Source organism: Lynx rufus, unplaced genomic scaffold (assembly GCF_022079265.1).
Source record: "Lynx rufus isolate CCGP_SWC_20201006 ecotype Redwood Valley unplaced genomic scaffold, mLynRuf1.p SCAF_7, whole genome shotgun sequence".
Classification (NCBI taxonomy): Eukaryota; Metazoa; Chordata; class Mammalia; order Carnivora; family Felidae; genus Lynx; species Lynx rufus.
This window is the reverse complement of record NW_025814889.1, coordinates 125,041,816-125,054,821: the sequence shown is the minus strand read 5'-3', so window position 1 is coordinate 125,054,821 and position 13,006 is coordinate 125,041,816. Positions and strand designations below refer to the sequence as shown.

At 47.1% G+C, this 13,006-nt stretch overlaps 1 protein-coding gene across 2 annotated transcripts in view; it reads left to right on the top strand.

Annotated features, from left to right (window-relative positions):
* The window catches only part of APPL2 (adaptor protein, phosphotyrosine interacting with PH domain and leucine zipper 2), a 54,364-nt gene that overhangs the window by 39,745 nt on the left and 1,613 nt on the right, over positions 1-13,006 (top strand). For both annotated transcript variants that reach the window (XM_047066028.1, XM_047066027.1), the window contains exons 15-20: positions 4,495-4,653; positions 4,806-4,858; positions 6,411-6,585; positions 11,133-11,169; positions 11,355-11,495; positions 12,235-12,282. In XM_047066028.1, the coding sequence (XP_046921984.1) occupies positions 4,495-4,653; positions 4,806-4,858; positions 6,411-6,585; positions 11,133-11,169; positions 11,355-11,495; positions 12,235-12,282 (613 nt within the window). The remainder of the gene's footprint in view (positions 1-4,494; positions 4,654-4,805; positions 4,859-6,410; positions 6,586-11,132; positions 11,170-11,354; positions 11,496-12,234; positions 12,283-13,006) is intronic.

Sequence of the window (13,006 nt, the reverse complement as noted above, 5' to 3'; positions counted from 1 at the left end):
GTATTGAGGTGTTGGGAATCGGCAGGAGTCCTTCTGTCCTCACCCGGCACGGAGGGATGGTGTCGGGTCTGTTCTACAGAAGCAGTAAGGACTGCCGGGGGAGGGGAGGGGCAGAGCCAGGAGCCACTGGCTGCGTGAGTCCAGCGCGTCTTCCTGCTGGAGCACTTGGCCGGCCGCAGTCCCAGCACGTAGGACTTGCACGGAGGGGCTGCTGCCCAGGGAGTCGCACATTTCCTGTCCACATCAACAGAGTTCTGGAACCAAAACGAGAACTTTTTTAAGGTCCGGAACAGTGGTCTGTGTTACTGCCCAGGCCTTACCCGCATGCGTACTGATACTTTCACGTGTGTGTTAACCTTGCTTTTTCACGTGTATTTTTCATATTTTTATACTTCTCGTAATTGTTCCTTATGATAACTACACACTCTCTTCCTTGATTTATTAGCAGTTGAATGTTTAGGTAGTCTCTCTTTCCTGAGTTTGCTATTATCGTTTACGGTGAATATTTTCCTGCCTCTGCCTTCATTCTTGTTTTGAATATGGCTTTGGGGTTTATTCCCAGAATCCCACCTTCTTTCTTAATGGGAGGCTCCATTTGGTTAAATAGTAAGAAGGTTGTAATCATAGAGGGCTGCTAATGAAAGCACAACATCCGAGGTAAATGACAATTAGGACTGTGGTGACCATTTTTCAGAGGCACGGTAGAAGGAACCCCATTACGTAAATGATCTGCAGATATTATCGCATGTCTCTGGAGAGGAGTGATTGGAAAGCTAAGAGCGAACTTCCCAGGGTCTGGGCTCTGTGAAGGGGGAGCCAGTGTGCGCGCAGCACGGGGCACGTGGGAAGGAACCGCGATCAGGCCGGGAGAGTCGGAAGTTCGATCGCGAAAGACTTGGGTGCCTTGCTTACCGGTGCTGGGCTGTGGAGCGGAACTGGGAGCTCTGAGAAAGGGGTGACCCCCGTGTAGAAAGACTGGCCTGCGGCACTGCGGGTGTAGGACACACAGGGCTGAGGCGTGGTGGGCGGAGGGCAGGGTGGGGTCACCGGACGGGGTGTCTGCTACAGCAGCAGTAGCTGAAACCGTGCACGTGGGCAAAGGTGACGAAAGTGGGCATGAGGCAGCGGGTCACGCTCAGGTGTTGGATCCCACAGTTTGTGCGAGGAGCGTGTTGCTAAGGGCGGCTCTGAGGACGGCAGTCTGAGCGCTTGTCCTTGGGCCTCGTCGTCGTGGGTGATGGCACTGTTCCTCCCTGTACGGCCTTGGGGACAGAGAAGGCGCAGGGTGCTGGCTTTGGAGTTTGGGGACTCTCTGATGGCTCTGCCTTGAACGCAGCTGGGTGGCCTGGAGCAGGTCAGCTCTCTGTGCCTGTCTCCGACTTTGACATGGGAAGAGGCGAAACTAGATGACCTCCCGGGTCCCTTTCCGTTCCTGAAAACGCTATCTTGCTAGGGTACCAGTGTGTTGTTTAATTAGTGTTACTAAAGAGGTGGTTGGTTTTCTGAAAAAGAGTCTGTGGCTCAGATTTAATTAATTCAAGAGCTGATTTTTCTCTCTGTTGGGGAATAAGTCCGTCACGCGGCAGAATCCTCTAGCCAGTCGGCTGAACTGAGCCTGGAAGGGTGACAGATGTGGCCGCCAGATGGCCCAGAGCTGTGGGGGGAGGTGGGAGAGGGCAGATCTCTCTTTAGGGTCAGCTCATTCGGAATGAAGAAATGTTTTGCTGACAGAGGGGGAAGGAGCAGGGAAACTGTGTTCTTGGGAACAAGCTGCCGTTCAGTCCCAAGCAGGCCTCACACGTGGCCTTCCCCTCCTCCCCAGGTAGCGTATCTCTAATGCGCACTCGTTTATCCAGCTAGTCAAGAGTCTGTTTGTGGGGTGTCTGCTCTGTGCCCAGGCACTGGGCTGGGGCGTAAAGCGGAGTCTTGTCGGTAAAGCCAGGCGGAGGGTAAATAAATACTTAGTTAAAATGGGGAAAAGCCGCGCTGGTGTTAAAGACAAAGGTGCTGTCCTGAAGAGGCCTGGCCGTGGAGACGGTATTCAGACTGAGAAGTGAAGGATGAGGAGTGGCCACTCTCGCAAAGAGCCAGGTGGCCTGCGTTCCCGGAGCAGCTGAGGAGGCTGGCGGGCAGAGCACTTGGTGTGTCGGGAGAACTGGAGGGAGGCCAGTCTCACGGGGGAGCAGGACCGGCTGGGGAGGGTGGGGCCAGGAACAGCTCCCGAAGGAAGGTAGGCAGGCAGGCAGGCACGGTCGGGAACGGGGGGAGCCGTCCAAGGGTTCAGGGAGGTAGATGTGTGCGTGGCAGAGAGGAGAGGTGACTCACTTGACGTCGTCCGGGGGCAGCTCTGGCTGCTGTGCAGGACACGGAACTGAGCTGGGCAAGCTGGGCAAGCCCGTGACTGAGCACAGTCAGGAGGCCGTGGCATCTCAAACCAGGATTGTGGCAGAGGAGGCGAAAGTAGATGTCATGGGGGGCTTATTTTGGAGGCAAAATCTGAAGGACTTGTGCTAGAAAGAGATACGAGTGGAGGGAAAGGGACAGACCAAGAGGGCGACCGCAATCTGGCTCGAGCACCCGGACAGGTGGTGGCGTATTGAGATGAAAAGGAGTGGGTATCGGGGGTTCGCTCATTTCTGGACAGAAGATTGAGGGGCCCGCGGCACGAGCCGGTGGTCACATTCCTGATATGAGTCTGCAGCACAGAGGAAATCCCAGGGCCGAGCACATGAATCAGGAACTCAAAGGCACGGACTCAGCAGGGCGAGAGAGATCATCTTGGGAGCGAGCGTAGAAGGACAAGAGAGGAGCCTAGGACCGAATCCTGAAGAACGCCAACATTTGGAATAGAAGGGAAGGAACCTGTAAAAGCCACCAAGAAACACCAGGGAAAGTGGAATCAGCAGGAACCGAGAAAGAAGAGTTTTAAGGAGGGAGAGCTCAACTATGTTACATGCTTTGACGTGGGGTGTGTGAAGTAGGACAGTGGTCACCAAGTGTCCATTGGAGTTGGTGACGTGGCGATCACGGGGTGCTCCGTCATGTCCCTCCTGGGTTCAGAGTGTTCAGTGGCTCCCGGGAACGTAGAGTCAAGTGCAGACCTCACCCGACGGTGTCACAGCCCTCCACGACCCCGGCCCGCTCCTCTTCCTGCTGTTCTCTTCCCTGAGTCTCTCTGGGGAGCCAGCATCTCGGACGCACCCTCTTCCCTCCGAACTTCTCCTGCCTTCCTCCCGTGCTCACCACTTACAAATTCGTGCCCCTCTTGTAAAGACCGGATGTCGTTGTGCCACTTTGGCCCGAAGCGGTGTGACACGGTGGGAAAACGACAACCAGCTGTGGGGAGACTTCGGTTCCCAGTCTGGCTCCCCTACCTGGCAACCCAGCGCCCTCAGAATTACTCCGGGGCTCCAGAGACCGCACGCTCTCTCCTCTCCTGTCACAGGGAGCTGAAGCGGAGCGGTCTCTCCTCGCGGTGACTGGCTACAAGCCTGTGTCGCGTTTCCGTCCACTCTCCGGTCAGTGCGCTCACCTGCCGATCGGCTTAGAGTAGTTTGCATACGGTGCATTCAGTTACCGACAGACTTGAGAACGAGGAACAGAAGGTATCGGAGAGACGTCTTGGGCTCCAGATAACGGAAGAAATGAAAATATTTTGACATTCTTTGTCCCTCAAAGGGGTTTACACTCCAGCTGGGGAGAGAAGATTATAAAGACATGAGACCTGCTCTTACAGCATCCTGCCACTGAAAGAGAAGACACGTGGTGGCACGTGACTGGTCACCGTACTGGCAGCTCTCTCCTGTCACGGGCCACCGTCTCACCTGCAGCTTGTGTGGACACGGTGCCAAGCTCAGGGCGTTCACAGACACACGAGACTGTCCCGGGGCTCACTGGGAAGAAACACTGGAGTGCAGAGGACAGAGGGTTGGGCTGGCTTGACGGGCTTAGTGGATGGAGAGGAATTTGTTCTGGCGCAAAGAGGATTGGGATGGAGACTGAAACAAGGAAAAGCTCACGGTGTGTTGGTGTAGCTCCCTCTGGTGGAGGGTGCGTTACAGGAGCGGCAGGGGGCTCTCGGGAAGCGAAAGCCAGGTTGTGATTGAATGCAGGCCAAGGTGTATTTATCCGTTCAGTTAACGGTTTTGAGTGCTGCCTTTATACCAAGTAACAAATAGGATTTAGCTGTAGCCCCCGCCCTCAAAAACCTGTCTCACAGGGAGAAAGATCCAGAAAATCAGTAGACCGTGTGTTAAGTGATATGACAACGCAGAATGCTGGGCAGCAGAGCTCACTGTGGGGGGATCTGAAGGGGTTAAACCAAGGACACGAATGACGTTTTGTGAAGATTTGTTTGTAGAAGGAGTTGAAGGATTGACTGAAATCTTCACCCTTATCTATTTGTAAAAGTCACATCAGCGCTCAGCATGTGTTCTTTTGATCATAAAGGCATAGGTTAAAAAGGGATTTATTCCCCCCTATTTTATACTCCAGTCAGAACCTGAGAAATGCAGAGACAGAAGATGACAAGATTGTGTCCCAAGCAGCCGTCCATGCCGACGACGCCGATGAGCTCATCGCACCGGGAACACCCATCCAGTTTGATATCGTCCTTCCTGCCACAGAATTCCTGGACCAGAACCGGGGGAGCAGGTGCGGGCTCAGGGAGGTTACCTCGGGGAGAAATGAAAGTGACCTTGGGTGTCTCTTGTGTCCACCCCCATCTCCAGACACTGTTGCCATTCTGACTGAGTGCCCTCTTGGCCAGAAATGTCCTGATTGTGTGCCTCTGGCCGTTTCCCTAGGCGCATCAACCCTTTTGGTGAAACTGAGGATGAGACCTTTCCAGAAGCAGAAGGTGAGCGGGTGGTCTGTGTGCTTGCTCTTTCCCCTTCACAGAATGGCGAGGGCCATTGAAACGAGGAGCGGAATCATGTTGCGGAGAGCTGGGCCTTGAAGGTATGAATTGAAATTATGACCCACGGGTCTGTCGTTCTCTGAAAACTCATTAGGATGTGTACAGGGAAGGCAGGTCTTAAATGAAACCCGCAGGGATGTGGACAGATTCTCCACTTGTGTCACAGTGTCGGCCCATCCTTACCCTTTCTGTAGCTCCTGCGTACAGAGTGGCCAAACCTAAATCAGAGACCAGATTACTACAAAACAGATTCAAGGAGGATAAAGCGGTCACAATAGAATGCAATCTGGGTGAGACATGAATATGCTGTTTCATTTCAGAATGCCGAAAACACACATAACAGCTCATTCTTGTGTTTGAAGATGACGTGGCTCGGTGGTATTTAATTTGTTCAAGTTCAGATTTTTGACGTTTGATTACATTCTTCTAGTACCTAAGAGCATACCCAGCAGAGCTGACCGTAACCTAGCACTCCGCAGAGCGGAGGCAGTTGAGGGCCTCACGCCTGGAGCCTGAGAGCAGCGTTAGAATGAGATGCCGCTTCCTCAGACTTAAAAGCAGGACTTGAGAGGCGGCACCTCGTACGGAATTGGGCAGAAAGGGGGCCGGTGGAAGGAAGGAGGCCAACAGGCTATGCCTCAGGTCTGCCGCCCCGTCTCTAGCTGACCTTCCATAGAGGCCACCCCGTCAAATCTCTACAAAAAAAACTTTCGAACTTGTAAAAACTGTCTTCATGTGGGAGTCACTTCTTATAATATTACATTAATTATATTTTTCTCCTCTTTTAGCCCTTAAGTTATTTTTAGGGGCAAAGACACTAATAGATCGAGGAAGGAAAAAGTAGCCATCTTAGTTTAAAATGGTGGAGAAGTGAATTATTCTTACAGAAAAAAAAAACAACCTTTAAACCTCTGTGATCTTCCAGTTACGGTTGCAGTTACCCAGTCTTGTCAGTTATGTGCCATTATCGGGGGGCCAGTGCTGGCAGTTTACTAGAATGTGGTAAGCAGGGTAGTTGGAGATGTGCCATTAGCTCCTGGGAGATCGTCACTGCCCTTCAGTAATGCACGATATGTGTGAACTGGATGAGCCCCCAATCAGGTCTTCTGTTCTTCAGATGGATTTTCTTCTTCAAGAGGACTTTATCAGTGGGCCCGAGGAATGAATTTTCTGTCATCTAGCGGAGAAGCTCTTATTTTCAGAGAAAAGACGTATATACCGCCACCTAGAGTTTTAGCGTTAGAAGGATGGTCGTGTGGTACTGACTTTTCATCTTACGGATGCACAAAGAGGTGCTTTTCTAGTCTAATGAAGTCGTTCCAAAGAGCCAAAATGTAGACAGTAGGCGATTCAGGGCTTCGGCACCGTGTTGAGGAATTTGCCGGGAAGCCCTCCGCAGGAGGCAGACCAGACCTGAGGTCTTCCGCCTGTTCTCAGACCGGCAGCAGGCAGGAAGCGAATGGGATCCCGAGCAGAAAACGCTCTCTTGCAGATTCCCTTTTGCAGCAGATGTTTGTAGTTCGGTTTTTGGGCTCGATGGCAGTCAAAACAGACAACACTACTGAAGTGATTTACGAAGCAATGAGACAAGTATTGGCCGCTCGGGCAATTCACAACATCTTCCGTACGACAGAGTCCCATCTGATGGTCACCAGTCAGACTCTGAGGTATGTTTCGTTTCAGACCCTTACAGCTTTACCTGATTCCCCATTTAAGGCACATTTACTCACTTAGAATGTTCACACTAGAATATTTGATCAGATTAAGTGAAGATGCTACTCTTGTCTTTGCCCTGTTCCTTTGTACGTTCTGCTTTTACAAGATACGGTGGATAGAAGCTGTTCCCCTAAGGAGTGGGTACCCTCAGAGACTTAGTGGTGAATGAGTCCTCTCGTTCGTGATGATGCCATCACTGAAGAATTGCTCAGTATATCTCAGAGCTTGAAAAAGAAAGGGTTTTTTTTTTTCTTTTTTAAATGTTTGTTTACTTTGTGAGAGCGCACGAGCGGGGGAGGAGCAGAGAGAGAGCGAGACAGAGAATCCCAAGCAGGCTCTGCACTGTCAATACGAAGCCTGATGTGGGGCTCAGTCCCACAACCGTGAGATCACGACCTGAGCCGAAATCAAGAGTCGGACGTTTAAGTGACTGAGCCACCCAGGTGCCCTGGGATTTTCATTTCTGAATGCAGTACTACTTATAAAAATTAACAACAGTGAAAAAAGAACATGAACCTACCTGAGATCATTAGACCACCACAAGTAAAATCTGATTAATATTTGTTGGGATGAAAATAAGCCAAGTGATGTTAACTACGTGATTTGGAGTTTTAGATAATAAGATCTGTATGAGTGACGGCAAAGGACCGTCAAGCCATGGTTAGCACAAGCTTTATGAAGTTTCACCATCCAATATTGGACTCACATGTAGCACTTGAAACGGAATGACAGTCTGAGTTAAAATGTTCTAAGTGTAAAATACATATAGCAAGCTTCTTCTAGGGTCTCATACTAACCCCCCAAAAAGAATGCAAAATATGCCATTAATTTTTATATTAATAACATATCCTGGTAGTATTTTAGATCTGTTAGGTGACATTAACTTGATATACTTTATTTAATCTATTTCACTCTTTTTGATGTGACTGCTATAAAATTTTAGATCATGTATATGAGGTTTACATTTTATTCCTGTGAGATCACAGGCACTGCTTTAGAGGCAGAATGTCTACGTTTATCCCTGGCTTTGGCTTTCATTAGTTATATGACCTGGGCGAGTTTAACCTCTGTGCATCAGCTTCTTGGGCTATGAGATGAAAATAACTGTATCCACACTGCATAGGGCTGACACAAAGACTACATGAGTTAATGCACATCAAACACGTATACAACCACAACTGGCATAAGTGCTCAGTAAATGTTAGCTTCAAAAAGTTAAATAGGACTTTGTTAAAGTCAGAATATAGTTTCTTCCATTCATTAAAACCAGTCTTTTTCGTTTCATTATAAACCTTCTACTGAGAGTAAGTTTCTTATGAATAAAACTTTATTTAAAGCTTTTCTCCAAGCATGCCCTGCACCTTTTATAGGCATTGGCTCATCGTTCCTGTAATCTCCACCAATAAGAACAGAGTAAATATACGTAAAAGCATTGTGAAAAATCACAGTACATCAAATGAACACTATCAAAGTACAAAGCCCACAGAACGGGAGAAAATATTTGCAAATCATGTATCTAATAAAGCTATATGTTCAGAATATATAAAGAACTCTTATAAGAATCAACAAAAAGGCCAAAAACCAAAAAAATGGACCAAGGACCTGAGTAGACATTTCTCCAGGGGAGATCTACAAATGGCCAACAAGCACATGTGAAAAGATGCCCAGTGTCACTCGTTATTAGAGAAATGCACATCAAGTCCACAGTGAGGTATCGCTTCAGCTCACTTAGATGGCTCTAATAAAAAGGAAAATACCAAGTGTTAGGGTGAGAAAAAATTGGAATCCGTTGCCGGTGGGAACAGTTAAAACCGTTCAGCCACTGTGGGACATGGTTCGGCAGCTTCTCTGGGAGTTAAACGTAGATTGCCAGCCCTGGTAGACACCCGGAAGAATTGAAAACTGTTCAGATAACCAAGTTTACACAAATGTTCGTGGTTCACGGTAGCCAAAGAGTGGAAACGATCCCAACTCCATCAACAAATTGATAGACAAGATGGGGTATTTAACACAGCAGAGTAGGAGCCAGCCTTAAAGAGAAATGACGTCCTGATGTGTGCCACAACATTGTTGAGCCCTGAAAACATGCTCGGTGGAAGATGTCAGCCATTTTGTTTGATCCTGTATCTGAAGTGTCCAGGATGGAAAGCAGGTTAGTGGTTGCCAGAAGCTGAGAGGAGAAAGAATGGAAGTGACGGTCTGATGGGTGTGTAGCTTCCTTTTGAGGTGATGAAGATGTTTGGAACCAGGCAGTGGTAATGGTTGTACAGTGTGGTAAATGTACTAAATATTAGCCCATTAGTCTGCAGTAGTCCATTTTAGGTATATTTCACCAGTTTCCACACACAGATCCCTGCACTGGAATTCATGTTTTGAGACAAATGAGAAGTCCCACAGAAAATCAGATCTTTTTTTTAATGTTTATTTTTGAGAGAGGGAGGGAGAGAGGGGCAGAGAGGGAAACACAGAATCCAAAACAGCCTCCCGTCTCTGAGATGTCAGCACAGAGCCCCGTGCAGGGCTCGAACTCATGAACCATGAGATCATGACCTGAGCTGAAGTTGGACGCTCGACTGAGCCACCCAGGCGCTCTGAAAATCAGATCTTAGGCAAATCTGTATTACCTGTTTAAGATAGCAACCTTTTAAGTTACTCACAAAATATGCATGTTTTAAGTTCACATTTATGGAAAAGTTTTACAAAATACCTAAGAAACTTTACTTGAGGGAGACTGTTTATGAGGTATATTTTTTAAATCTTTAAATTCATACAAATTAATAGGGACATGAAGAAAACATGTATTTAGCTTGTAAATGTGTAAAATTCCATACACATTTTCTTACTGTCTTAACCACCTCTTTGAAGTGGGGTCCTTTTCCCACTTTTACAGACGAGTCTGGAAGAGTCAGGGTGACTTACACAAGGGCACAGTCAAGCAGCCAGCCCAGAGCCCTCTGACTGCGGTGAGGCCCATACTTGAACCGCACGTATTTCCAACCGCAGCCTTTCTGGGGGGATGACCGCTTTCCTGAGATCTAACTTCCCATACAGCTCGCCCATCTGAAGTGTTTTCAGTATATTCAGAGTTGTGCGACCATTAGTTACCACAGTTTTCGAGTATTTTCATCATCCCCAGAGAAAACCCACACCCGTGAGCCCTCATTCCCTTTTCTTAAAACCCACCCCCCCCCCATGCAGCCACGAAACACTAATATTCTGTGTGTATGTATTTGCCTGTTTGGGACATTTCATATAAATGGAATTCTAACCATTTTTTTAAGACCGAGAATAGATTTTTTGCTTTCGCCCACAGAATTTATAGCAAATAAATAATACCATGTTTAGAAAGTAGAAATTTAGGGGCGCCTGGGTGGCGCAGTCGGTTGGGCATCCGACTTCAGCTCAGGTCACGATCTCGCGGTCCGTGAGTTCGAGCCCCGCGTCGGGCTCTGGGCTGATGGCTCAGAGCCTGGAGCCTGTTTCTGATTCTGTGTCTCCCTCTCTCTCTGGCCCTCCCCCGTTCATGCTCTCTCTCTGTCCCAAAAATAAATAAACGTTGAAAAAAAATTAAAAAAAAAAAGTAGAAATTTATATGTATGTATGACAGCAATAGATTCTCTAAAGCAGTGTATTTTCCAGATAATCAGCCTGGTTATTAGATGATGCTTAAAGTTTTGTTAAAGAATACATCTAGAATACCTTCTTTTTTAATTAAAATTTTTTTTTTATTTTTGAGAATGAGCAGGAAAGAGGGGAAGGGGAGAAAGAATATGTGCTATTCCTTCTATAAATAGGACAGAAGTTTTCCTTTTTTGTCTTGTTTTGTTTTGCTTTTTGAGAGAGCAAGCAGGCGTGTGAGTGGGGAGGGGCAGAGAGAGGGAGAGAGCATCTCAGGCAGGCTCCAGGCCCAGCTCGGAGCCCAACGCGGGGTTCAATCCCGTGACTCTGGCATCATGACCTGAGCTAGTATTGAAGAGCCTGACAACCAACTGGGCCACCCAGGCACCCCTAGAATATACCTTCTTAAAAGACCGTGCTCCCCCACCCCCAAACTGACACAGAATAGTTTTGCTACAATCTGCTCACTGTTTTCTCACCCCACCCCATATTTAGGGGAAAAAAATTAGACTTCAAGGAAAAGACCATAGTCAGTAAATGTCTTCTGAGAAGCAGGCTGTACAGAATACAATCTGTCTATATTCTACATCAGAACTGTGAAGAATTCTAATGCTGCCCCTTTGGATAAGCACTGAAATGTGAAAGTCTCCAGTTGTTGCAATCTTCCATAAAGCTGTTCCCGGAGCTTCAACTACATGGGGTTCAGCACAGGCAGACCCATGGCGCATGCTCCCTTTGGACAGTCCCATGGAGCCATCTCGCCTTGCTGCGGCCGGGCCTTAGAAGGGCATTTGTGTGATTTCATTCTGAACTTCTAGACTCTTCTAAGAATACAGGTTTCTCCAACATGTGTAATATAACGCGTGTCTTAAAATTTCAGGTTGATAGATCCTCAGACTCAAGTAACGAGGGCCAATGTAAGTACCTCCATGCACGCTAATTTTAGTAGTTATTCCTTAATTCAAAGTAGGCACTTTATACATTTTGCCAAATTTAACAGCTGTCACTCATAGTGCACTTTTTTCGTGACGCTGTCCATGGAGAATGACTTGTCTGTTTTTAATTCCAGTTATGTGATGTTGTCTATTCCTGTTATTTCCAGTTTGAGCTCACCAGCATCACCCAGTTTGCTGCCCATCAAGAAAACAAGAGACTAGTCGGCTTTGTGGTCCGCACGCCCGAATCCACAGGTGGACAGTCTCTGAGTACATACGTTTTTGAAAGCAACTCAGAAGGCGAAAAGGTCTGTTTTTTTTTCATCTTAAGATTCCATATCTCTGTCCAAAGATACTTAAAGGGGTTTTGCACCACCCGTGGGCGTTTAGTTGACTATTCTTTGTGCCCCCATTGAGGAGTTTAGAGAATACCTCTAGGAAGGCCCCACTGAAAGAAACGACTGGAATAAATTTTCCCTTGGAAATGCGTGTCATTCTAAACAGTGATGAGGAAGAATGTTAATGGTGAGATGAAATGTGAAAAGCAGTTGCCTTCAAGTTTCTTTTTTAAAAATGAAAGAAGTTACGATGGAGAAAATCTAGTCTCAGAGCAAACGAAGCAGACAGCAGGAAACTGTTCTCATATAGTATGAAAATTTTTGTGACCGTATTTGCTACTTGGAATTAATCAAAGTTAATCAACTCTTTCAGCAAGTATCCTTTTGCCACTGCGTGCGAACACGCAGTGGCAGAATGTGATTGAGAGAGAAAGGAGGAAAGTACTCCGTTAAGAATGTTAAGCACTGGGATAATTTCAGTTTTGCCACTTACCCTGGATATCATTGCTCTGCACAGATTGGCAACCGGAGACCAGGACAGGTGGACTCTACTGTTCAGAGCCCCGTGTGATGAACTTCTTAACAGCCAGGTCCTCTGTCCCCACACCGACATGAGCAGTGACCTCGTTGTACTTCCATAACCACATTTTTTCCTAAAATCCCTTATCGCTTTCTGCCTTTGCCCAACACTGCTTTTCTTGTCTTACAGATATGTTATGCTATTAATTTGGGAAAAGAAATCATTGCGGTTCAGAAGGTAAGGTACATTTTAGTGCTGGTTTTCACAACTACTCAAAAGATCTATAGACATACTAAGATCTCTCTCAAAAAGAGGAATGGTGTTCGCTGGACATTGTGGTCAAACTTGAGATTTCCTTTGAAGTGTTCTAACTACCAGACTGGCTAGGGCCACAGTCACCGGTTAACACATGTGGAGTTCTTCATAAATATCACTGCTTCCTGCGTTATCACTTTTTTGCTTGCTGTTGTTGGCTAGATATCCTGTCTTTCAAATTAAGATGGTAGAAACTTTAAGTATTTACCATGTACTCAAAGGCCTTGCTCCTCTGAGCGGTCACAGACAGACATCAACCTGGAAATGTACTAGACGTGAAGATTCCCAGACCTCCCTGTATTTCAGCGGCTTACAATCTTTCACTCACCCCACAAACTTCTGAGAGCCAAGTTTGTACAAGAAAAATCTTAGAATTCTACCAGTGAGCAAGACAGATACAGTTCCTGCCCCAGGAGGCTTCTCGTTCAGTAGAACTTCTGCAATAATGGAAATGACCTGTGTCTGTACTGTTCAATAGGCAGCTTGAATGTAGCTAACTTGATGATGAACTGGATTTTTAAACAGTAACATATAGCTACTGAGCACCGTATTAGCTTTCCTAATGTTGGGGGAGGGCAGGAGGACTAAGACCAGTATACAAGAAATGGTAGCAAGCAGTGCAAGTTAGTATTTTATGGTATTGATC